General features: G+C 35.6%; 1 protein-coding gene across 1 annotated transcript; it reads right to left on the bottom strand.

Moving 5' to 3' along the window:
• Positions 1-20,103: 20,103 nt before the first annotated feature.
• Positions 20,104-22,551, bottom strand: LOC141690698 (uncharacterized). Its single transcript, XM_074495474.1, has one exon. The coding sequence runs from the start codon at positions 22,549-22,551 to the stop codon at positions 20,104-20,106; it is 2,448 nt and encodes an 815-aa protein (XP_074351575.1).
• Positions 22,552-27,686: the final 5,135 nt, after the last annotated feature.

Raw genomic sequence — 27,686 nt, 5'->3', positions numbered from 1 at the left:
TATTTCAAGATTCCTGATAATACTGTAACTTCACCACACACAGACACTGACATTATTAACATGCTTAACTCCATGAACTATGCACTCTCTACTTCTAAATTAAGTGAAATTAGGAGGCTAGGTCTTAGAAAAGAATGGAGTTATCTATGTGATGTAGTTACTAAGGTAGTCTCTGGTAAAATCAGTAATTTTGATTCTGTCAATATCTCTATGTTTAACATGCTTTACATGCTTGTAACTGATAAGTTCTTTAACTTTAGTGATCTTTTTTTGTTTGAGTTGGGGTTTAAGTTAGGGGAGTTAAATAAGAGGGGTAAAAATGTTTACTATGCAAGATTTTTCATGATGCTAGCTAACCACCTCTCTAAGGAAATTGTGCTTGAGAACCCAACCAACAAACTAGATTGTTGGGTTCAAGAAAGAAGAATTATTGCAGATTTGAACAGGGAAAACCATCACAAAGAGGTGCCACTCTTTTATTTCCCTGTAATGGAAGCACCTCAGGTAAGTGAGGTAATCTCATATGTTTCTACTCTTCCAACCTCAAAAATTTCTTTGCATTCAAGTGTAGCTATGGCAACTGTGTCAATGACCCAACAGTTGCCTACCCAAGCTACCAAATCCAAAATTTCTAAATCCAAGTCAAAGAAAGCCCCCTCTAGCATCTCTCAAAAGATGCCAGTTGCAAAATCCACCAAATCTAAAGAGGGGAGTATGAAGGTGGGTAAGGTAGGTGAGGGACAGGGTGAACATAAAAGAAACCCTAAGGATAAGGTTGGAGAGGTGAATGTTTCCCAGCCTAGCCACACTGCAGTTTCCCAACAGACTGCAGTGCTTAATAAGAAAATAAGCTCATTGCTAGTAGCATCCTCCCAAAAGGATGTGACTATTGAACAAAGCTCTCAGCCAAGAGCACATGCCAAAAGGGTAAGGGACACAAGCTCACCCCAAACCTATACTAGAAAGAAGAAACCAAAAACCCTTGGGGATGCACAGGATTCACATACTGTGCAAACTGGTGCTAAAGACACAATCACTGTACCTTTTTAAAGTCAGTTTGATGTGGCTCCAATAAATGTGGAGTCACAGCTAAAATCTTTAGTTATAGAAGCACCCCAAACACCAAATTCTCCCACAAACTCTCTGGATGTGGATATGATCAACACATCAATTCCTGATTCCCCTTCTTTAACTCTGTTGGGGAAGCCAAAATCTAGTGCTAGTGAGCATCATCTTTTGGATGATTTGTTGGCTCACTTGCCAATTCTTTCAGGAACTGTTGAGACATCTGTGCCAAAATTCTCATCAATCTGCACAGATTCCACAATAGTTTCCATTCCAAACTCATTTATTCCTACTCTCTCGATAGATATTGTTCATCCGTCAAGTAGTGATTGTATCCCGACGGATAAGCTTAACAGCAGTTATCCGTCGGATAGTCAAACTGCTAACCCGACGGATATCCCTTATATGTCGAGTGTCTCTGTATAGCTTCAAATTTCATCAATTATCTCAAGTGCAGAAGACTTAGTGGTAGTGCAATCACTCCTAGGTTTGAGGGAAGAGAGTGTTATGAGTGAGAGTCTGGGTTGCTCCCAGGAAAAAGGAGAGGAAAAGAGTGAAAATATGCAATCCAGTTCTTCAGGATTGGCAAAAGAGAGTGTGAAGAGTCCCACCTTAGATGGTGAAGGTGAGGGTGGGGAGCCAAGGTGAGACCTTGATGCAATAAAAGAGAGATAATGAGAGAAATGCATGTACATGAGATATAAGGGTGGATGTCATTGCAAGTGAGTTAATGAATGTCCAGGATGCAGATAGGGAGGGACTATCTCAGCAACCTCAAGTTGTTATAGATTCTACCTCCCTTGATGCAGAGACATTTACTCACCCTGTTCCTGCATATCAGCTTCTAGCTGAACAGGGCAATGACAATGCAGAAAGGATGCTCAACTTGGTGCACACCATACAGTCAATGCTAAGAGCTAAGGGTACCATCACAGCTTTGCCCTTTACAGCTGATGATGTTGATTATGAGACTGGTGGTTCAGAAGAATTCTTTGGAGGAAAGGTGGAGATAGTGAAGAAGAGCCATTGGATATAGGGGGAGAAGTAGGTTCTAGTTCAAGATCAGGCATGCCATCTTGGGTATTTTCTAAGCACTGTGATGAACACTACTTCAAGACAACCCTGATTCAACTCATAAATCAAACAAATTCTGCTCTTCAAACCACCACAAAATGCCAACACGAAAAAGCTCCTTCAAGCACATCTTGCTTCTCTGCAACTACAACAAATTCAAGGTTTCCAACATGCTCGAGATGTCAACACTATCAAAGGTGATATTGATGAGATGAAAAAGGCCATTTCTGACAAGATGGACTCTAAACTTCCAGAAGCTACAATGCTTGACATTAAGAGACAGCTCAGGAAAAATTCTGATCTTGCCACAAAGATAGATGCCTTGGATACAAAAATGACAACAATGGAAGCATCCCTTACAGCAATTCATCTACACCAAGCTCAACAAACAGACTTGCTTCAGAAACTGGTGGCTGCACAAACCTCCTCCTCTACTCAGCTTGATGATAACAAAAAGGGGGAGATATAAAGTTCTAGGAGTGAGGGGGAGCAAATAGTGCTCAACATCCAAGTTAGCAAAGTAATTGTGCCTACAATTACTATCTCAAAGCCACCAGCTAAAGACAACATTGATCTGATAAATGAAGCAGCAGCCAATATAAGAGTAGCTGAAAAGGAGCAGTTGAACCCAGTCAACTGGGAGAAAATTGATGAGGATATTCAAAAGAAGTTTGGGCTAGCAAAGAAGCCATAAAAGTCAACCATTCATCACTCTCAAGTCAGGCAAATCTCTGTGAATGAAATGAGCATGAACTATCTGGAAATAGGACAACCATCCTGCATCAAATCTCCAAAGGCTGAAGTACTTTTGAAGCCAAGGGTGAACTATCCAAAAGCATCACTAAAGAACCCTTTGGATACAGTGTATCAGACACCAAATCCTGATGAGAAGAAACTGTTGTCAAGATCCATTACCTTCTATAAGGATCCGGCTGATTCAGCTTTGAAAAGGAGAATTGCTAAAGTTTTTAGGAATGGTAAAGAAATTTGTGTGGTGGCTGGTCATCCTTAATTTGCTGAAGCAAAGAGAGAAGAAAAGGCAAGATTGAAGCAAGAAAAGAAGCAAGTTGCTCTAGATGCTAAAAAGGCTAAACAAAAAAAAGAGCAAGCTGCTATCTTGGCCAAGCTATAAGCTATGAAACCAACACAATAAATTCCTACTCAGCCATCTGAATTCACTGAATCTCAAGATCCAAAGAATTAAGTTGAACCACAACAGAAGAAATCTCACAGATATAAGGAATTGGCCAAAAGAACCAAAAGGAAATTGAACTTTATTGGTAAGGAATTGAAGGATCAGTTTCCTAAGGAATCCACTCCAACTTCAACTCAAGCATCAAAACCCTCAGTGGTATTTGAAGACATTAAGGTGGTGGATCCTTGCGAATTCATAGTAAATCTATTGTGCCTAAGAATGAACCAATAGACTGGGAAAGTCTACCAATTCCTGACTTCAATTTGCCAATCCTTAACAAGCCAAAGAGAACAAAGTCAAGAGTAGTCAAGAAAGTGAAGATGTCCCCTCTCAAATCCAAATCTCTAATCAAAGCTCAATCCAAAGTCAACAAGGGAGATTACATGTACTTATGTGACATCAAGGAATTATCTGATCTAAATCTCTATCTAGATGAACTGGAAGAAGTTAGAGGGATTGATGCCTACAGGAATCTACCTGAAAGGTTAGTTTTCAAGTACAAGGGAGGAAAGGAGATTCAATGGCCACTTCACAGGGTCCTTCAAGAAAGCTAATCTGTGCTGATAAAGGTTTATTCATCATTCAAGAAGAACTTTGGATTCAATGTAACTGCAAGAAGATTTGTTCTAAAGAAGATTGAAGAACTGAGGAGTATTAGAGCTAAAGATGCACTCCCAAAGACTCTAACCATTCCTTACACAGGGAGTAGAGTGCATCTAAGGCCCTACTGGCTGATGGGGTTCATGGATGACAAAGGAGTTAGAAGATTTTTCAGATTAGAAGATCAATTGCGCATCTCTAGCAATGAGACTCTTTTGGAAATGCAAGAAAAACTAAATCTCTCAGAATCTGATGAACTGGAATTCCACAGACAGCTCCAAAATCAGATAGAAGAAAACAACAGAAAGCTTGGAAAGAGATCCAGACCTTCAAGGAATTAGATTAATCTGCTTAGGCTAGAGGAGCACCTTGAAAATGACTGTGAGCTAATCTTTGTGCATTTTATTATTTGAAGCACTTTACAGTTTTATCTACTTACTTTTAAAGTTGTATTTTTAGGGTGTTTTGGTATCATCAAGTTTCTCTTAATTTATGGCTACAATTCCAGTAGACATAAATTGGGGGAGATTGTTGTGAATATATTGTGAAGTTGATGATTTCATTAACAAAACACCTTCGTAGATTTTACTTAGTGAAAAATGTAGCACTCGACTGGTAAGGAATATAGTCCCGACGGATGACTCAATATAGTCCCGACGGATGATGATTAATTATTAATCGAGTGAGTAGCTTGTGTAATAATGAGTCTGTAGCACATTTTTGCATACACCTTATTTAGATTCTGTAGTAGCACTCAAGTCATGTTGACTTTAATTAGATATGCAGAATAGGTTGATTAATTGTACATATATGATGTTTTGTAATTCTGCATAAATGAAATGAAGTCAAGTGCCAGATAGCTACCCGACGGATAAACAACAATGCCACTCGACGGATAAGCAACAAGGCAACCCGACGGATGATCATGTACCCGACGGATAATCAATTCAAACATCTATTGACAGTGAAAACACAGTCACATGCGTCGAGTGTATGTAAAAGGAATGTGGAAGCCTATTCAACTGGGTTTTAGAGAACAAAGAAGCATTGCCATTTCCATGCTATTATGAAGATATTCAAAGATGCTGGAATAGAGTAATGAAGCAGCATAGTATTAGACTTGATAGGTTTTGTTTTATTATCTTGTCTTATTACTTTGTAATCTTGGTGATATATAAACCAAGAAGTAGCAAATAGAACAGTAAGCACAAGACTAAGAACATTATATCAGTGAAACAAGTGTAAGCTGCATCCTTAGCATTTCTCTGTAAACTTAGTTGTTAATATTTGTAAGCAGCTGTGAGCTAATCTTGCTACATAGAGTTCTCTTGATATAATATATATCTCTGGTGGATATATTTAAATCCACCAGAAAGTTTTTAAAGACTTGGGTTTTTAATTACTTGTGTTTTGATTTTACTAACTTCTTATTCCGGACTTTGCAAATCAAACACTTACATATATTATTAAGTTAGAACATTTTTTAACCAAGAAAAAGGTTCAAGAATTCCATTCAACCCCCCCTTCTGTAATTCTTGTTGCATTGTTAGGGACTAACATAACATACTAAATATAATTAGATGATTTGTTTCCTGATTGTTTAACACATAAAATTTAAAATTCTTGAAACTAAAAACGAAATCAAAGACATCCCAAGCGATTCAAAATGTACCAACAACTCTGAAAATAGTAATATCGCAATTGACCATATGATATGAAAAACATTGTTAGCCCAATTTTCAGAAACACCAATCTCATGAATCGAAATTGGAGAAGCGGCACCACAACTATATACATGCGGGACACCAGCTATAGACATGTCAAACACATCCCAGTTATTTACATGCCAGATACCGGCTATCGATATACCGAAAATGTAAAATCGTGAAAGATGAACAATCTTTAGTTGTGAAATGTGAACTCTTGCAATAATCATTACCACCGCAGATTCGATGCAGGCTTTGCAGATCACCAAAAATATCAATAATCTCGTTCTGAATAGATCCATCACCAAATAAACCCAACCATGACTAAACAAAAACATAACAAAACACTTCAAAAGAAGAGACAAAACACACACTCCAAGAGAAGAGACACAGAAACACCAAAAAAGGGAAAATAAATTGATAGGTCCCTGAACTATTTCGGTTTTATTCGATAGGTCCCTGAACAAAAGATTCCACAAACTGGGTTCTTAAACGTTTCCAATTGTTTGAATCAAGTCCTTCCGTTAAGTAGAATCTCACAGACGTCAGAATTGAGCTGAAGTGACATTCCCTTTTTGACATGTCAGCAGCTTATTTGGACGGATATTAAATAAAAAATGAAATTAAACTGAAATTAAAGTTAAAAAAACATATCATATGACCAACACATGACTTTTAAACGTATGTATCTCCATTTTCAGTCGATATTTTAATTACTTTCCAATTACAAAGGGGATTAAGGTTCTATTAAAGGTAATTAGGGTTTATAAGAAGTGAACTATATTGGGTATCTACAACTATCGTTGATGCTATCTTCTATCTACAAATATCGCTGATGCTAACATTCATTCTCATCTTTACATTTATCAATATGGAGGCCGAAGGTACGTTATACATTCATTATGGAGGAGAATTCATTCAGAAGAATGGTCTCAAGTACTACAAAGGAGGTAAGGTTGAGTTTGTGTTTAATCAGAAGTTGAATGCGTTATTTGTTTCCATGTTTCAAAAGTTTGTTCGAATTGATCTTGGTTATAAAGGGTTCGGTATTTACTGGCATAAAACGGGTTCTTTATTTAATGATGTTAACTGTATATGCTATAGAATGATACTAGTATAGAAGAATTGAAAGCTTATGCTCCTAAGTCTGGTAGAGTATGTGTATGTTGACCATTCCTGTGATAATGAGGAAGTTGATTTGAGTAAAAAAGATGAGAAATTAAAGGACATTGGTGGAGAGAGTGAAAAAGGTGAGAAATTATAGGACATTGGTGGAGAGAGTGAAAAAGATGAGGAGAATTAAGAAAGTGAGAGTGATGGTGGGAGTGAAGAGAGTATGGATGATAGTGATGCAGAGGAAGATAGTGAAGATGATGATTATATTGTTAATCTTAGTGACTGTGATGAGGAATGGGATGAAGTAATGCAGAGAAAGAAGAAATTATATGCTCATAAGATCAATCCTACTCAAAGTACTATTAATGATCTAACAATTCCTTTAAGCACTCTTACAAATCAAGCAACTGTAAAAGATAAGAAGAAGGAATTAATGACGGAAGATAGCAAAGGACGGGAGAGTGAGTATGATTATGACTCATACAAGATATAGGGGAAATAAAGTAGTGACTCTAGTGACAATGAGGCTGAATCTGTTGTCAAAAAGAAAAAGTCCAGAAGTGTAAGAGAGTGTACCCTTCATTCAATGTCAGAACTCCTATGAAGAATATAGAATTGAAGTTGGATTGATATTTACTGATGTCAAGACTTTAAGGAATGCAGTACTTGATTACATGGTTGAACAGAAGAGGGAAATATGGTTTAAAAAGAATGACTTGCAAAGGTTACAAGCAAAGTGCAGGGAAAATTGTCCATGGTATTTGTTTACAAGTAAAATTGATGAGACATGTGCTTTTCAAGTTAAATATTACAATAAAGAACATATTTTCATCCTTGTGTACAAGCATAAACTGGTGAGGGTAGATTGGTTAGTCAGAAAGATTGACAATAAGGTTAGAGCAAATCCCAAGTGGAAACTCAGAGAAATTCAGCAACATGTGCATGAGATGCACGACCTAGTAGCTAGAAAAAAATTGTATTGGAAAGCCAAGAAAAGGCATTATCTGAGGTAGAGGAAGAGATTGCTAAGAAATATATGAGGTTATATGACTATGGTGCTTGTGGCGCCCAAAACCTGGGGTCAGGAGTCTCGAAAACACGCCATCTAAACTCACACAACTCACACTACAATATGTAAATACTCACACTTCACGACCCCATACTTATCACACACAAACTTACATGTTATTGTCTTGGAAACGAACCATTATAACTAGAGTAATTGTTATTCATCAAGTGATATTTATTACAACCCAAAAGTAATTAATCTTATCGGGGAGTGACCTTTAGGTAAGGCTAGTCTGCCAGCCAAATATACGTTTCTTATTTCTTACCTTACATAAGTCATACTTATAAATAAGCCAAATCATAAACAACTGAAAACTAATCCAAATTATTCTGACTACCTGTGGTACATCACCAAACAATCTATGGAACAGCTGGCCATTTTCTACCCGTTTACTGGCTGTTGTTCTCATGGCAGGTATCTTGATTCACTATTGTGTTGTGTCAATTTAAGAAAACAAGTGTGAGCTATAATGCCCAGCATAATAATGTACAGTATAGAAATGACTGTATGATAACATCATATATGATAATTATGTTTTATTCGAAAATAGTTTTCCTTGGTGATACACACCTTCTTATGAAAACAATCCTTCAAAGGATTTTAATATCCTGCGAATACCTTAATAGTATTCCCAAAACCTAGGATTGGGTTACGGTATTGCATCACAATTCCAATTGAAAGAATTAGGACATTCGTTGGAGCCACCGCATACGATGATCAGTCGTACTGCGATAAAAGTAACATTTTCTACTAGTAGAAGGACGATTCCCTTTTTGTTATCGGTTATCACCCTGGCCGCATTCGGGCCTTTTCTGTGTCCATCCATCTCAGGTACACACTTCATAGATCCATAGGTACATATTGTACCATCTCCTACGGAACCAGTAGTTTATCCAATACACGAAGTACTTGGATTCTACCCCTCCATTGTCCTTTAGGAAATCCTATCATATCTCGAGAACTCGAACCACATCGAAGTTCCTCCAAGCATTTTGCTTGTGGATATCTTTACTGTATATATATATATATGTACTTCCGAAAGTTTTGGAGGAAGTACTAAGGATGTAAGTTGACCGTCGTCAACAGATAATCAATAAGGGGGAAAAGTTTCTCCTTGAAACTATATTCAAAATATTAATAAGTCGGGATAATATTCATCGACGATCTGAAATTATTCGAATGATATTCCGAAATCAGTAAGTATGTTTTAAATCAGGATCTATAATTTTTAAATCAATAATAAACCCTTTAATAAATAATTAAATGATAATCGATAATAATCAAACCTCGAATGAGTTTACTCTCTAAAAGATTTATTTAAAATAATATTCCTCAACTAGTTTATGTCTACATAATTAATAATCTATAAAGATTAATCGGGTTTGAAATAAATCAACGTTGGAGTATACTACTCCCATAATAAAGGAATAAGTATATTATATTTATTATCCGAACAATAAAATATAGTTGAGGGAATATGATCGTTGGGAAATCGTTTTAATAAAAGTTCGAGGTGTTTTAATGTTTCGTAAGTGGACGATGAGTCCCTTTTAAACCGTACTACTATGGACTTATAACCGTCCTATAATATCTCCGGAATGATTCCCGAGTTTTATTTTAAATCCCGACCGACTCTTGGTCTTATATAATATGTCATGCTTAAAGCGGAATAAACATTTCACGATATATACTATATCGTACAATATCGCTATATTATGCGAAAATTCAACAACTACGTATCATGGAAAATATGGTATTTATGCTATGATAGTAAAACAATCCTTTCACAACACAACAGTAAAAATGGAGTTGGGTTTGTATACTTGCCTGGGTATCTCGAGGTGGAGGATGCTCTAGGTTCCGCTCGGAAATCTATAACCATAAACACATTTCATTTTGTTAGGTTCCAATCTAATTTACGGCAACTCGCACTCATGCGCTACTTATTATGCACCATCTCAACTCATACTACCCTTAACATTCCTTTAAGTCATAATTATATTATGGTCACTTCATTTTTCTAAGTATCGTAGGTTCATTCTCATTATCGTCGTCGGCTCCGCTTATGGATTCTTACGGTTTCTACTCGCGCGGTCTCGGCTCCGATATTTTTATAAAATTGAGAATCATTATTTTCACTTGAAATTTTTATGGAAGTCAGAAAACTCAATATGTTACTCTCTGTAAAACTTTCATAATTTATTAACATATTTAAGTCTATCCTTTATATTTTCAAAGTTCGTAATTCGTAGCAGTTTTTGTCGGGTAAATTACTTTTACTAAAACGATCATAACTTTTGATCAGTAAATCGGAATCAAGCGATTCAAGTGCCTAAACGATCCTTATAACATTTTCTATCCTAAAAAGGTTATTTTTAAAAAATTTACAGTTTACAACATCGGGACTTTCTACAGAAACTTAAAGTTACGATTTGTTGGTTTTAACGAAGTTACGTTTACGATCGGGGTTTCGTTTACCCCCTAACTATTAACACAACCACCAAAAATCATCATAACATCATCAACACACAAAATCCTCTCAAGAACATCATGTTCTTGAGGCAACAACAACCAACCTTAAATCTACTTAACTTTATCATCAAGATTTCATCAATAACACTCATTACACTAGGTTTACTACCACATACTAAATGGATCTTAAAAATGAATCTTAAATAAAGTTGGGTCAAAATTTTTACCTTTCTTGAAAGCTTGAGATGTGTTCTTGAGGATGGTGGAGGCTTGGAAGTGCTTGGTATGACTTTTAAAACCTAAAACCACCATTGAAATCAAGAAACCAAAGAGATGTTACTATTCATACTATTCACTAGTGAGTTTCTTGAATTTATTCCACCCATCAAACCTTGATAAAAAGAGATGAAAGAATTTTCTTACCTTAGTTTAGTTGCTAGGAGGCTTGGGAATTAATTGGGTGATTTTACAAGAGCTTGAACTTGGAGTTTGGAATTTGAATTCCTCATTTTTCTTCAATATAACTGAATGGAGCTTGTGAGGGGGGGGGGTATTTATACTACTTTGGTTGCTTCTCTTGGATGTATTGGATATGTTGCTTCTAGGAAGGTGAGTTGATATCTTGCACTTGATTTTATTCTTCCTAGTATAGCATTCTAGGTTGTAAGTCATATGTCATAGGCCTATTTGTATATTCGAGGATTCAACTCAACTCAAATAAGAATATAATAAGTAAATAGTGGATCGACCGTCAGAGAGATCTCGCAAAGTAATATCTGTCAAAGGATTCAGAAACAAGGTTCATCTACAGACTTGAGGAGTTAATTCACTGGAAGAAGTTCAAGAAGTTGATCATGCCTCAGTGATATAAATCAAGATCGTGGATTTAATCAAGTGACAGAGATCTCGTCAGAGTATCATTAATTACAAGGATTTAATCTGAAGAAAATCAGAGTATCAAAGTCAACACATGAAGAAATGTCATGGAAGTTAGTCACTCATGAACCAGACAGTACATCGAGTGTCAACGTTGAAGTGGTGGAATTGATTCATAATTTTCAGTGATTTTCAGAAGATTTGCAGAAGAATGGTTGCTGCTCAAGACTAGAATTAATTCTCTATTAATTAATTAAGTCATCTAATTTAATTAAGAAAATAAATTATATCTACGAAGAATAATTTATTTATTAATTGAATTAATTGATTAATTGATTCTGAATTAATTTTAGGAATTTTCAGAATTTAAATTGGATTAAAATCTGCATTAAATCAGCAAGACAATTGAAAATGAACTAGCATGACAATCAGGATTGTCATACCGATTGTCATGCTAGGCCATTTTCAATAGTCTCACCGAAAGTTACACTAGGAGGAGGATTGTCTTGCTAGTTCATTCTGATTGTCATGCTAGTTCATTCTGATTGTCATGCTAGTTCATTCAGATTGTCTTGCTAGTTCAATCCATTGTCCTACCGATTGTCTTGCTGAGCTCAGGATTGTCTTGCCAGTTCAATTCTATTATGTTGATTAAAAGAAGCAGACAAGCAGCAGATCAATTATCCATCCAATACACAAGTCAAAAACAAGAACACAGCAGCCGCAGCAAATATTTCATTTTTCATCTGCTTACTTCAAGATTAAATTTCTAGTTTGTAAAGTTAAATCCAATCAACTAGAAATCATTCTCTTATTCTTGTGTAACAATCTAGCGGATCAAAATCCCTAGAACTTAATCTCAAATCGCGTTTAGCATTTGATTCTAATTATTGCAAAAATAGAAAAAGTTCATGTCGAATTTATTCTAAATTTGTGATAATTAATTTGAGATTAATTCCTTGTAATCGATACAGTTGTTGTAACACCTTTCAAGTTTAATAATATTTTTATTTAACTTGAATTTTGTTTCACATTTTTTATTCCGCATTTAATTCGATTATTCGGTACTGTTTGTATTCAACCCCCCCTTCTACAAACACATTGGGACCTAACAATTGGTATCAGAGCCTTCTGATTAACGAACAAATCAAGATCCTAGACTTTTGTGATTTTTCAACTCCTTGAATTTTTATTTATTCAAAAATTTATAATGACTTCACATAAAGTTGGAACCGTTAAAATTCCACAATTTGATAAAGAGAATTATATCATGTGGAAGAAGAAGATGCTATTATTTTTACAAGTTGCAAATCCCAAATATTCAAACTTGTTAAAGAAGGGTATAAAAACTCCGATGGTTATTGAACCGGAGGTAATAATAGATGGTGTGATGACTACTGAAGCTAGAACCTATCCAAAAGAGCCTGAAGATTTTACTCCTGCTGAGAAGGAAGAAGCCTCCTTGGATGCCAGCCTTCAATTAATATTAATTGATTCCCTTGATCCCTTGATGAACAGACATGTGATGAACTGTAAAAATTCCAAACACATGTGGGAAACTATTGAGGTGATTAATGAAGGCACAGAGGAAGTTAGGGAGAACAAGTTGGAAATCCTAACCTCTGAATATGAACATTTCAAATCAAATCCAGGAGAAGGAATTACTGAAGTGTTTGAGAGGTACAATGCGTTGATCAACAACCTGAACATCAATGGAAAGTATTATTCAATCAGGGAGGTCAACAAAAAGTTCCTTTTAACACTGCCAGCTCATCTTGAACATAGAATCACTGCCATTAGAGGAGCTAGAGATCTGAGTGAGATTTCTTTGGACAGACTCTATGGAGTGTTAAAAACTTATGAGTTGGAGCAGATTCAACAGAAGGAAGTCTACGGGAAGGATAGAATGGTCAGCACATCTAATGCACTTGTAGCTGAAGGTCAACAACAACAACAATCTCAACAGTTAGAAAGAATGGTACAGTTTTCCAAGGGTGAGGAAAATGAGTTAGTAGCAGAATATGATCCTCCTACTACAAATCAATCAAGTGATAATTTTTATTCCTTGGAAGAGCTGGAGAAATTGGAAGATGAATCAATGGCCCAAATTGTCAAGAGATTCTCCCATGTCAGATTCAGGAGGAATCCCAAGCTTAAGTACAAGTCCAACTACAACAAATTCCAGAAAGGTGGATCTTCATCCTCTAACACCAGCAGTGGTGGGTACAAAACAGGGATGGTTGATCGAAGCACCATTAGATGCTATAACTGCAATGAGTTGGGACACTTTGCCACAGAATGTAGGAAGCCAAAGCAAGTAAGAAAGAACTCTGAAAGGGCTTATCTGGCAAAGGGAAGAAGTTGGGATGATACTGACAGTGAAGATGAAGATGAAGGAAATCTTGCTCTTATGGCTATTGATGGAAAAGCTTCATCGTCAAGAATAGAGGTAAAACTTTCTGATGCTGAAATGGTTTATCATCTAAGAGGTAACTTAGATTGTGCACGTCGTGATAATGAACTGTTAAGTTTACAGATCACAGACCTTGAGAAAGAGGTCAATGAATTAAGACTTGTGCACATTAATCAAGACAAATTAAAAGAACAGGTATCTTTTCTAGAGAATAGAGTTGACTGTTATAGAAAACTCGAAACTATTCTCAAAGACAAGATCACCGGTCTTGAGACTAAGGTTAGAGCCTACTTCAATTCTTGTTCGAAGGCTAAAGAGTTCTACAGTAAGCAAGCTGTTAATCAAACATCTGGAATAGGTTATGATTACAATGCTGCTATTGGAGAATTAGGCATAAACTCCCCTCCTCATGTCTGTGCTAAAGGGAGGGAAGTACCACATGTGCTTAAGGGTGTTGATGAACCCCTCTATAAAGCATCAATTGTTGAACCATTTGATGCGACCTCTTCTGTTATTCAAGAGGAAATACGTGCTGAGGATCATGCTAATGAGAAGATTGTTTCCAAGTCAAGTGAGTCGAAAGTTCCAGTCAAAGTTGTGAAAGCAACTGAGACTAACTCAGACACACATGAGTTGGATAACAATAATGCCATGTCTACCATGCATAAATTGCCTGCTGTTAATCACTCTCATAAAGCATGTGGTGTTGCTAATTGTATGTCTTGTGCTTTTAATATGATGTATGCTTATTTTAATGGTAAGCATGTGTCTAATGATAAGACTACTCCTCGTCAGCATGTGAATAACAAGAAGCATGATAGGTCTAAGACTGCTAGTCCTTCTAAGGCTAGAAAGGAGACATTTGTGCCTAAGCTTAAACAGAAATTTGTTAACGCTGTTTACAAGGTCAAATGTTCAGTCATTGAGAAAGTTGAGGCAATTAAAATTAAAAATGTTGTTTTGCCTGACAAAGGACAGTTCTACAAGTATGCCGGGCCCAACCAAGTTTGGGTTCCGAAGAAGGTCTAATCCATTTGTAGTGCAGGGCATTAAACAAGTATAACCGGTAGTGTGGATTCTTGACAGTGGATCATCAAGACATATGACCGGAGATAGAGCCCTGCTATCAAATGTGGTTGAGGTAGCTGGCCCCCTGGTTACCTTTGGAGATAACAGCAAAGGTTTATCTGAGGGATATGGATGTTTACAAGCTGGGAATGTTATCATTGTAATTTTGTATATTGTGTTAGGTTATTATCAGGAAGCAGTATCTAACATATAGCACTAGTGACGAGACTTGAGAATATTACGACATATCAGACACCTGCTGCACATTACACTTGGAATTGTACTCTAGTAAGATGTGTACAAGTGTACTCCTGATTGGTGAGTCAAAAGAGGAAGTCAGTGCACCACAGTTCATGGACTTTGCAGTTGCAGATCTATTGGACTATGCAATCTCTTCTTCACAATCTCACTTCAGGTTGGTATGAACGAGTATACTGCTCAAGCAATCGTCAAGGACATGGTATGGCACTCTAACAGAAGTTATAATTTTATATGAATAAGTAGAGTCGTCATATTAGTAACTATCTTATCACTAAGCACAATCATATTGTTTTATATGTGCAGTGGTATATTGATTATGCAACATAACAATTAGTATCTAAAGTACTTGACAAGTATCGGTCAATGATATCTTGTTAACATTATGTTGCAGATATTTGTAAGCTTTTGACATGAATGAGAATTACTTAGACTTTACCCTAAGTGATCAATGTTTTATCAAAAACTCATTCATATTGAAAAACAAAATCAAACTTCTTTCTACATTAGTGATTTCTTATTTCGTGTAAAATCTTTTGAAATCACTATTGTAAATCATTTTCTCTCTATCACCATATATTCTGTGTTACAGGTTCAGTCTCCAATGACTTTCTTTCATTAACAGTCATGAGGTTGAAAACCCACAACGTCTATCCCGGACTGTAAAGACAAACACAAAAACAGAACCAACCAACACTCTCTTACCACTAAATGTAGTATGAATGAGCGTGAGGGAGATAGTGCCTAGTGCACCACATAAGGAAGGTTCTGTAGTCAACCCAGTAGCTCTGTCTCATACATAGATGAGTAGTATTTAAACCGAGACAACTGCTAGCCCCCATACATCTTTTCAAAAAGATGTAATGGCTGAAAAGGCATAAAAACAGTTACTAGATTCATTCTCTCAACAGGGTGCGTCTATTGAATTTTGCCTGTCGGCCAAGGTATCCGATGTAGTGTCACCACTTCAAACATAATCAATTCTTGATGCACAAGGAGAGGTTACACACTCAAAGGATGAGTTGACGGAAACAAGAGTTTCGACCATTTTAAGGTCAGATTCGATTGTTCAAGGTTCGTTAATGGACCAATTGCCTTTACAGGTGTTAGGAGAGGATACTGATCCAAAAGCCATATGTCAGTGGTCAGTGTCTACCTCCCCAGGCTTAAATCCCCTGGATGCATCTGCGGATAGTGGATCTGACATAGGTGCAGATCGGCAACTTGTTGACAATGATTCAGATATTACCTGATGAGTCACAAGGAAATGTCTTCACAGGCATTAGAAGGGAACTTTGATCTTTATGCTAAATTCTTTGGATCATTGTTTACCTTCCCAGAATTCAAATCTGGAACCCTAAAAGGGAAACTAGCAACTTGTAGATTATGACTCAGACTCATCTGACGAGTTTAACAAGGATGGGGATTTATGAACTCCCATTGCACCACCTGTGACCTCCTTAAGGATGGCTAAGGTGATTTTCCTTGCAGGTACAGCTGGAATATGGAGCTATGAGAGGAGTGATACACTTGTGAGAATGAGTGTAAACACGAGTGGAGAGAAGAGTGAAACACATGTGAGGTACACTAAAACAGAATCACACACTCACAGTGAGGAAGAAAGAGAAACTTCTTGTTATTTCTTTTCCAGCCAAGTGAAATATGAGAACTCCTTCAGACGACGGCATACATTCCTTCTTTAAGGGGGAGATAAAAGCTTAAGTAATAGTTTGGAGGATTCCTCAACTAAGGGGGAGAAATAGCAGGGAGGAAGAAAAAGATCATATGTACACTACACCACACCATTGTTGTTTGTAACTACGGATCCTATTGTACGGGAGAGGTGGTAAACACAAGGTGATTTCCTAGTAAGGGAAGAAGCTGTTAGGGGAGTACCATTGGTTTTTATCTGCGGATCCTATTGTACGGGAGAGGTGGTAAAACGAAGGTGATCTTCTTTAATCAGTTGATTCTCATAGAGGGAGAAGCAAGAGATATGGGCTTCTCAACAGGAAATGTGGTTGTACAAATGAAGATGGAACTACTTGAAGATATGTTCAGTCTAGAGGAACATCTACTTGGAATCTGGAAAATGTTAAATCTCATCCAGAACTTTTCTGCTATTTACTTTGCATGTATGTTTATATCTTTTTCTTATTTGTTAGTTGAGTTATCCTCTAGGTATTTGTGTGTTATTGTCTAACAAACAAATAGGGGGAGATTGTAAGTCATATGTCATAGGCCTATTTGTATATTCGAGGATTCAACTCAACTCAAATAAGAATATAATAAGTAAATAGTGGATCGACCGTCAGAGAGATCTCGCAAAGTAATATCTGTCAAAGGATTCAGAAACAAGGTTCATCTACAGACTTGAGGAGTTAATTCACTGGAAGAAGTTCAAGAAGTTGATCATGCCTCAGTGATATAAATCAAGATCGTGGATTTAATCAAGTGACAGAGATCTCGTCAGAGTATCATTAATTACAAGGATTTAATCTGAAGAAAATCAGAGTATCAAAGTCAACACATGAAGAAACGTCACGGAAGTTAGTCACTCATGAACCAGACAGTACATCGAGTGTCAACGTTGAAGTGGTGGAATTGATTCATAATTTTCAGTGATTTTCAGAAGATTTGCAGAAGAATGGTTGCTGCTCAAGACTAGAATTAATTCTCTATTAATTAATTAAGTCATCTAATTTAATTAAGAAAATAAATTATATCTACGAAGAATAATTTATTTATTAATTGAATTAATTGATTAATTAATTCTGAATTAATTTTAGGAATTTTCAGAATTTAAATTGGATTAAAATCTGCATTAAATCAGCAAGACAATTGAAAATGAACTAGCATGACAATCAGGATTGTCATACCGATTGTCATGCTAGGCCATTTTCAATAGTCTCACCGAAAGTTACACTAGGAGGAGGATTGTCTTGCTAGTTCATTCTGATTGTCATGCTAGTTCATTCTGATTGTCATGCTAGTTCATTCAGATTGTCTTGCTAGTTCAATCCATTGTCCTACCGATTGTCTTGCTGAGCTCAGGATTGTCTTGCCAGTTCAATTCTATTATGTTGATTAAAAGAAGCAGACAAGCAGCAGATCAATTATCCATCCAATACACAAGTCAAAAACAAGAACACAGCAGCCGCAGCAAATATTTCATTTTTCATCTGCTTACTTCAAGATTAAATTTCTAGTTTGTAAAGTTAAATCCAATCAACTAGAAATCATTCTCTTGTTCTTGTGTAACAATCTAGCGGATCAAAATCCCTAGAACTTAATCTCAAATCGCGTTTAGCATTTGATTCTAATTATTGCAAAAATAGAAAAAGTTCATGTCGAATTTATTCTAAATTTGTGATAATTAATTTGAGATTAATTCCTTGTAATCGATACAGTTGTTGTAACACCTTTCAAGTTTAATAATATTTTTATTTAACTTGAATTTTGTTTCACATTTTTTATTCCACATTTAATTCGATTATTCGGTACTGTTTGTATTCAACCCCCCCTTCTACAAACACATTGCACTACAAGAAAAACACGATCATACAACACCCATCACACAACGCTTGGCCGAAAAAGTGTTGCCCAGAATTTTTATACAACAGTTTTTCAAAAATCAAAAAACAGGTGTTGGCTGATATATATTACTACAAGCAAAACAAAACTGTTGTCTAGTAAAACAAGTCAGACAAATCTTTTCATAAACCTCATGTTGTGTGAATGACAAACTTATAGCATTACCACAACGCTATAAAATCCATTGTCTAGTTCTTAGAGCCAGACAACACTTTCTAACATCATGTTGTGCAAGTGAGTAAGTTTGCACAACGGTTTTTAAATGATATGTCTGAAAGATATTGAGACAACGTCTCAATTAACAGTTGTAAAAATGAAACAAGTGTTTTTTCTGTTGGTATTTTAAGATGGTGTCAAACAACGTACAAGTATAAGTGTTGTCTGAATTAAAAACGAGATACAAGTGTTTTTCTATGTTGTAGATTATACTTTCAGACAATGGGCTAATCAATAAAACCGTTGTCTTACTCTGGTGATTTTTTTATAAAACATTACCAGAAGCAAAGCAAACGTGCCAAACCAAAGGCAACAAGGAAAACCATCCAAACCAGATGCAACAAGCAAATCAACCAACAATCAAGAACTGAAAATAAATAGCAGAACCAAGCCAAAGTTATTATGCATGTTCATACAAAGTATAGTAATTGAAAGTACAAATAAAAATACTTCAAGAAAGTTGAATTAGTTCATCAACATCCCGCATGTAACTATCCATGTCATCACCACTATCATCTATCTCGGGAAAATTGGGCATGAAACAGTCATTCTCGAGTTCCACTTCGACGGATTCCTCATCTGCATCATCATTATCTTCATGGTACTTTTTCTCGGGCAATTTCAACACCACCGACCATAATTTTTCAGAGGGATCGTCGATATAACAAACTTGTTTAACATGTTTTGCTAAAATAAATGGATCATTCAAAAAACCCAACCTATTCAAATTAACCGATGTATATCCCAAGTCATCGACCTTAATCCCTTTGTTTATATCTACCCAATTGCAAAGAAAAACAGGGACCCTAAAGTGATTATAGTCCAACTCCCATATACTTTTTATAACTCCGTAATATATATGTGATATGTGCGCAATATTTTGATCATTACCCTGCACAACCATTGTGTCTGCTTCTACACACACCACTGCATTGAACTTGACGCATATCATCACGATCCTTGGTACTAAAGGTAACACCATCCATTCTGTAGCCACTGAATGTAGGAACATCCTTGTTGGGCTCATCTGCAATCCACCTTATCTCGGCCGATATCTCTTTTTCATCAGCCAAATTTGAAGCAATCTGAAAAAAAGGAATTCAAATATGTAAAATAATTCAGGTGAGGTAGTAAGTTATAAAACAGTGGGAAAAAAATACATCAAACGACGCACGTAATACCTTTTCCTTAAACCATTTTGGGAATGTCTCATTTTGCTTGTTTTTAAGCCACATTTCATCATTTTCATATTCCGGATATTTTGTCATTAAAAAGGCCATGTGTTCACTGCATTTAAAGATAAGCCAATATAAGTTGGTTGAACTAATAACAGAAAATATATATGCAATTTTTCAAGTAAAGAGAGAGAAAGTGTAAGAAGTTACTCAATATATGGCCTAACAGCAGTGGTATTTTGTAGAACACATAAATGTGCTACGTGCAAATCAGTACAGCTCGGGGTTATAAATGTTGCACCGGATAATGGCTTGCAAATAGAATCCTTGGTATGCCTACCTTTTTTTGGTACCCCAATTGTCACTTCTTCATTATCCACCAAACATTCAACTGCCTCTTCTGCAATATAGGCCTCAGCGATGCAACCTTCTGCACGAGCTCGATTCCTTATATATCCCTTGAATGTCTTCATGTATCTCTCAAAAGGATACATCCACCTAAGGAAAATTGGTCCACAAAGCTCGACTTCTCTTACAAGATGAACCGAGATATGAAACATTAAATCAAACAACGAGGGAGGAAAGTATTTTTCAAGCTGACAAAGAGTTTCTACCAGTTGCGATTGCATTTTCTCCAGTTTATCAACCTCAATAACTTTACTACAAATCGCTTTGAAAAATAGACAAAACTTGATAATAGTTTTCCTGACCTGTTTTTGTAGTGACGAGCGAATCGCAATTGGGAGCAAGTGATGCAAAATCGTATGGCAGTCGTGAGATTTCATTCCGGTAAGACGAAGATTTTCCATTGAAACCAGGTTCTGAATATTAGAACAAAAACCATCAGGCAACTTCATGCCAAGGAAGGATGAGCAAACAACCTTTTTTTCAGAATGGGTTAGATTCCAAGATGCCAATGGTAACTTCTCCTTTATCCCCGGAGTTTTTGGCCTTAGTTCTGTTCTAATCCCCATTTCAGCCATGTCAATGCGCACAGATTCCTTGTCTTTCGTCTTTTTTGGTATATTAAGCATCGTACCGAGTAAAGATTCACAAATATTTTTCTCGATGTGCATCACATCGAGAACATGTCGAACCGGCAAAAATTTCCAATACTCAAGTTCAAAAAATATAGAAACCTTCTTCCATACAGGTCGAGCATCACCTTTCTTCAATCGTGGTTGGCGTTGTGTTTTACCATAGACATGTCCCTTTAAATGTTGCACTCTTTCAAGTACCTCCTCTCCGGTTAATGGAACTGGAGCTATTTCTTTTTCTACGGTGTTATCAAAATCTTGTTTCTTCCGACGATAAGGATGATGAGGGGGCAACCACCTTCGATGCCTCATGACCACACACTTACGATAATTGACAAGCCTTGTAGCTTTTGTTTGATCAACACAGATAGGACAACCATTATACCCTTTGATTATATTTCCCGACAAGTTACCATAGGCTGGATAATCACTAATAGTCCATAACAAGATGCCTCTTAGCAAAAACTGCTCATTCTTGTAAGCATCGTACACTTGTTTCCCATGCCACAACTTTTTTAAATCATCTATAAGTGGTTGAAGAAACACATCAATATCATTTCCGGGTTGAGTTGGTCCAGATATCAACAAGCATAGCATTATATACTTCCGTTTCATACAAAGCCATGGTGGAAGATTATAAATTGACATCAAAACAGGCCAACATGAGTAATCAAGATTACAGCTACGAAAAGGATTGAATCCATCAGAAGATAGAGCTAACCGTAAGTTTCTAGGATCTGAAGAAAAGTCTGGCCACCTTGCATCGACTTCCTTCCATGTTTGTGCATCAGCAGGGTGTCTCAATTTACCATCCTTTAACCTTTCCCTGTCATGCCAAGTCAAGTCCTTAGATGTTTGAGGTGAGTTGAACAAATTCCTCAGACGTGGTATTAATGGAAAATACCATAAAACCTTGGCAGGAATCCCTTCCAATTCATCTCCGTTTTTGTTTAACTTCCATCGAGAGGCCTGACAAATGCGGCACTTCGTCTCATCTTCATCTCTCTCTCCACGGTATAGTAAACAATCATTCAGACATACGTGTATTTTTTCATACTCCATTCCCAAGGCACACAAGCTTTTTTTAGCTTCACTGAATGAAGAAGGAAATGTGTTGCCTTGTGGAAGCATAGACCCGACCAAAAGTAGCATTTCAGAGAAGCAAGTATCAGATATTTCATATTTTGCTTTCAAGTTATAAAACTTTACCAAAGCCTTCATCTTAGTGTATCCTTCACATCCTGGATAAAGAGGTTCATATTCAGATTGAATATGGTTAAACATTTCCGAGGAGTCCAGGGATACATCATCATTTCTACCGACTAGGATTTGATCTACCGATTCTGAACTGCCCGTCCCTTTAGTGGTAGGCTCACCTCCTTCTGTATTGCACTCTCCGTGCCAAATCCAACACTTGTACGTTTGATCGATACCATTGAGAAAAAGATGGTCCCTTACTTTTCGAGCATGCCAATGTTTACTATGTGCGCATTTTATACATGGACAACAAATTTTATTTTCACTAAATCCGTTCTCAAATGCACACAACAACAAATCCTCGACTCCTTTTTTGAATTGTTTTGTTCTTCTATCTGCCTTTAACCAAGACCTGTCCATCTGTTTTAATTCAAAATATGACACATAATTAGAAGTTACAACTAATGAGCTTAACACATAATTGTACTACTAATTGTACTTCTAATTACTACTAATTACTAACTGCAAATACAAATTAAATAAAAATTAACACTAAAACATTGCCCAAATATAATTAAGAACCCTAAAAATTTAATGAAATTAAACATAATGGAGATGAAGTAATTACCTTAACACTGACCCAATCAAAAAGATGAAGTTATGGTTTCAATCGAGTTTTTTTGAAGTTATTTTGATGAAGAGGATGAAGAGCTTGAGTGAAGAAATTGTGTGAAGAAGATGAAGAAATCGAGTCAAGAAATCGAGTGAAGAAGATGAAGAAATCGATTCAAGAAATCGAGTGAAGAAGATGAAGAAATCGAGTCAAAGGCTAGAAAATTAATGGCTTAGGACAAAGATCTGAGAGGTTTGAATGGCTTAAGACAAAGATCTGGGGCTATTAATGAGTACCACACATTTTGTGCTTTTTTTAACAAACAAGTTATATAACGATTTTTTAAAACAAACCGTTGTAAGGTCTATTATAATTAAAATAGAAACTTTAGTACGAGACTAAACACAAGTTACAAGTACCGGTCAAAACACCAGTTAACTGTTTAAATAACAAACCAAACACATTTATTTTTTTTTCAAAATTTTCTCATATCACTAAAACATATAGGTCTTAACATCCGTACGGTTGGATCATTCATAAACTTTTTTAAAAAAATAGAAACTTTAGTACGAGACTAAACACAAGTTACAAGTACCGGTCAAAACACCGGTTGACTTTTAAAATAACAAACCAAACACATTTATTTTTTTTTCAAAATTTTCTCATATCACTAAAACATATAGTTCTTAACATCCGTACGGTTGGATCATTCATAAACTTTTTAAAAAAAATAGAAACTTTAGTACGAGACTAAACACAAGTTACAAGTACCGGTCAAAACACCGGTTGACTTTTAAAATAACAAACCAAACACATTTATTTTTTTATCAAATTTTTCTCATATCACTACAACATATAGTTCTTAACATCCGTACGGTTGGATCATTCATAAACTTTTTTAAAAAATAGAAACTTTAGTACGAGACTAAACACAAGTTACAAGTACTGGTCAAAATACCGGTTAACTGTTAAAATAACAAACCAAACACATTTATTTTTTTATCAAATTTTTCTCATATCACTACAACATATAGTTCTTAACATCCGTACGGTTGGATCATTCATAAACTTTTTTAAAAAATAGAAACTTTAGTACGAGACTAAACACAAGTTACACGTACCGGTCAAAATACCGGTTAACTGTTAAAATAACAAACCAAACACATTTATTTTTTTTTCAAAATTTTCTCATATCACTACAACATATAGTTCTTAACATCCGTACGGTTGGATCATTCATAAACTTTTTTAAAAAATAGAAACTTTAGTACGAGACTAAACACAAGTTACACGTACCGGTCAAAATACCGGTTAACTGTTAAAATAACAAACCAAACACATTTATTTTTTTTTCAAAATTTTCTCATATCACTACAACATATAGTTCTTAACATCCGTACGGTTGGATCATTCATAAACTTTTTAAAAAAAATAGAAACTTTAGTACGAGACTAAACACAAGTTACAAGTACCGGTCAAAACACCGGTTGACTTTTAAAATAACAAACCAAACACATTTATTTTTTTATCAAATTTTTCTCATATCACTACAACATATAGTTCTTAACATCCGTACGGTTGGATCATTCATAAACTTTTTTAAAAAATAGAAACTTTAGTACGAGACTAAACACAAGTTACAAGTACCGGTCAAAATACCGGTTAACTGTTAAAATAACAAACCAAACACATTTATTTTTTTATCAAATTTTTCTCATATCACTACAACATATAGTTCTTAACATCCGTACGGTTGGATCATTCATAAACTTTTTTAAAAAATAGAAACTTTAGTACGAGACTAAACACAAGTTACACGTACCGGTCAAAATACCGGTTAACTGTTAAAATAACAAACCAAACACATTTATTTTTTTTTCAAAATTTTCTCATATCACTACAACATATAGTTCTTAACATCCGTACGGTTGGATCATTCATAAACTTTTTTAAAAAATAGAAACTTTAGTACGAGACTAAACACAAGTTACACGTACCGGTCAAAATACCGGTTAACTGTTAAAATAACAAACCAAACACATTTATTTTTTTTTCAAAATTTTCTCATATCACTACAACATATAGTTCTTAACATCCGTACGGTTGGATCATTCATAAACTTTTTAAAAAAAATAGAAACTTTAGTACGAGACTAAACACAAGTTACAAGTACCGGTCAAAACACCGGTTGACTTTTAAAATAACAAACCAAACACATTTATTTTTTTATCAAATTTTTCTCATATCACTAAAACATATAGTTCTTAACATCCGTACGGTTGGATCATTCATAAACTTTTTTAAAAAAATAGAAACTTTAGTACGAGACTAAACACAAGTTACACGTACTTATAATACTATTTTATTAGAATACTTTTTTGCTGGGTAATTATGTTTCTTACAATACTATTTTATGTAAATCTGTTGTCTGAATGTGTTTAAGACAAGAGTTTAAAATTTTTGAATTTCAGCCCACAATTTTTTATACCATTTTCTAATTTACTTTTTACTTTATTTGTTTTGCTGGCAACATTATATACCGTTGGATTAAAGTAGTTTAGCTGGAGTGCATCTGAGCCGTTAAATTATTTCACTTCCCTCTTCTTTTTTCACTCCCCACTCCAATTCCCTCTCATTCTCCATTTTCTCTTTTCTTTCCTCTCAGAGCTCTCACAAGTCACGATACAGGTTCAATCTCCCTCTCTCCTCCTCTCTCTCTCTCTATCTCTCTATCTCTCTATCTCTCTCTCCCCCTCTCTCTCCCTCTCTTTAAATTGAACATCGATATGGGTATTGATTTGCATGCTCTTATTTTTGTGATTTAGGTATGAAGGTAGTGTACTATAACTGATGTTTTTTGATTTATACTTGGGGCTTATTTATGATCTGGGTTTATATTTTATTTTAAATTGAACATCGATTGGGGTATTGATATGCATGCACTTATTTTTGTGATTTGGGTATGATGGTAGTGTAGTATAACTGATGTTTTTTTATTTATACTTGGGGCTTATTTATGATTTGGGTTTATTTTTTATGCCTTGAATGTGATGTTTTTTGGGATTATGAAATCTGATTAGGGTTTATTTAATAAGTTAATGTGTTTATATTTTGGGTTGTAAAAGTTGTAGATTTAGGTTTATTTCTCTGAAGTGATGTTTTTTTTTGGGTTGTGAAAGTGGTAGATTAGGCTTAATTTTTTTTGGCTGTGAAAGTTTAGGAAAGTGATGTGTTAGATTGTGTTGCCGTATGACTGTCTTACTGAGGGGAATCACGAGTTTGCCTATACTTGATTGCTTATCAACTATCAATATGTATTATGTGCATAATGCAGAAGAAATGAAAACGTTTTAGGTGCATTAATAGAGATGCCACATGAGTGTCCTTAGAACCTCCATTAATATAATTGTAATCAACTGATATTCATGTAGTTTTTTGGCTTTGTGTGAAGCAATTAGATTAAACTTAATGTTTTAAGTGTAGATTAATTATGGCGCCTTCAAGAAAAACAAAATCCGATCCTCGTAGAACTAGTGAAAACCTTATCAAGGCACTAAAAAAGAACAAGGCAGATGTAAAGAAAAAGACAGAGGATCCAAAAATGAGCAAGGCGGTTAAGTCCACACCTGTGAAGAACAAGACAGAGGAACGAAAAATGAGCAAGCCGATTCAGCCTGAACCTATGAAGAACAAAACAGAGGAACTAAAAATAAAGGCAGGGGCGCTAGAAAAGAACAAGGCGGTGTCTGAACCTGTGAAGGAAAAGCCAGTGGAGTCTTGCCTTCGGAATTCATCCCCTGAATCAGTAAAGAAGAATGGAATTTCTAAGAATCTAAAAAGCAAATTATCTAAAAAAAGGAAACGAGTGGAAGAAACAGCAACCAAACAAGAGGGACTTAAGCTTCTAAAACGCGGAGCAGTTACGATGCATAGGATTGTTAGGCGTAAGATGCTGGGAATTAAGCTTGAGGTACTATTTAATAAAAAGGGTGAGCCATATGGGGATGCTGCTAAAGAAATGCAGTCTTATATTGGGGTTCTTGCCAGAACAAAAGCCCCGATATGGTATGACAGTTGGTTACGTGTTCCGGTAGAAAGAAAAAACAAGATTTGGGATTGTGTGCAGGTAAAAGAAGTTGCATCTACAAAACCAACTAAGAATTTTACTTGTGTTAAATTATGACTACCAATTGTAGTTAACACACATGTGATAATAAAATTGTTTATTTATGTACGTAGATGGCATACATTGTACCACCATCAGCACGAAAGCTTGTTCTGCAATCGGCATGCCAGAAATGGAGGGAGTTTAAAAGCCGTTTAACAACTGAATATATCATTCCTAATAAAGATCAACCTGAGTTGTTAAAGTTTCCTCCGGCTGACTACTCCTTTATTGAGAAGGCACACTGGGATATTTTTCTTTCAGGCCGTCTAACTGATGAATTTTTAGTGAGTTTTTTCTTTAATCTTTTTTATTTTATAAAATTCCCACGTAGCATAAGTAAATAGCGAAAGAAACTATGCTGCTAACATTTATGTGTTTTTTTCTCCAAGGACATCCACGAAAAACAGAAACTAAGGAGGAGTCTTAATTTATATCCACATTGTATTTCTCGAAAGGGCTATTCTAACCTAGAGCATGAAATGGTTAGTTATCATGAAACATATTTCTTTCACGCGTACATCATATAATTTTTTTCAATTCTTTTGTTTCAATTTTATTGTATAATATTTTAAACATGTTCATACAGATGGAGACTCAAGCTGACCCTGAAATGGAGATAGATAGATCAGATAGCTGGATTCGTGCAAGGAAAGATAAAGATGGAAACTTCAAGTCAGAAGCAGTTAAAGAAATTGCTCAGGCGATTGTAAGTTTTTATTTCTGTTGTTAATATATTCTTTTATCACCAAATATCTGTTTTGTTGGTTAATTACT

This window comes from Apium graveolens, chromosome 10, assembly GCF_009905375.1.
Source record: "Apium graveolens cultivar Ventura chromosome 10, ASM990537v1, whole genome shotgun sequence".
Taxonomy (NCBI): domain Eukaryota; kingdom Viridiplantae; phylum Streptophyta; class Magnoliopsida; order Apiales; family Apiaceae; genus Apium; species Apium graveolens.
Note: the sequence above shows the minus strand (reverse complement) of the source record. Positions and strands in the feature narration are given on the sequence as shown.

Bases quoted from the DNA above. Each gene is read 5' to 3' on its own strand.
- LOC141690698 (XM_074495474.1), bottom strand. From the start codon at position 22,551: ATGGACAGGTCTTGGTTAAAGGCAGATAGAAGAACAAAACAATTCAAA.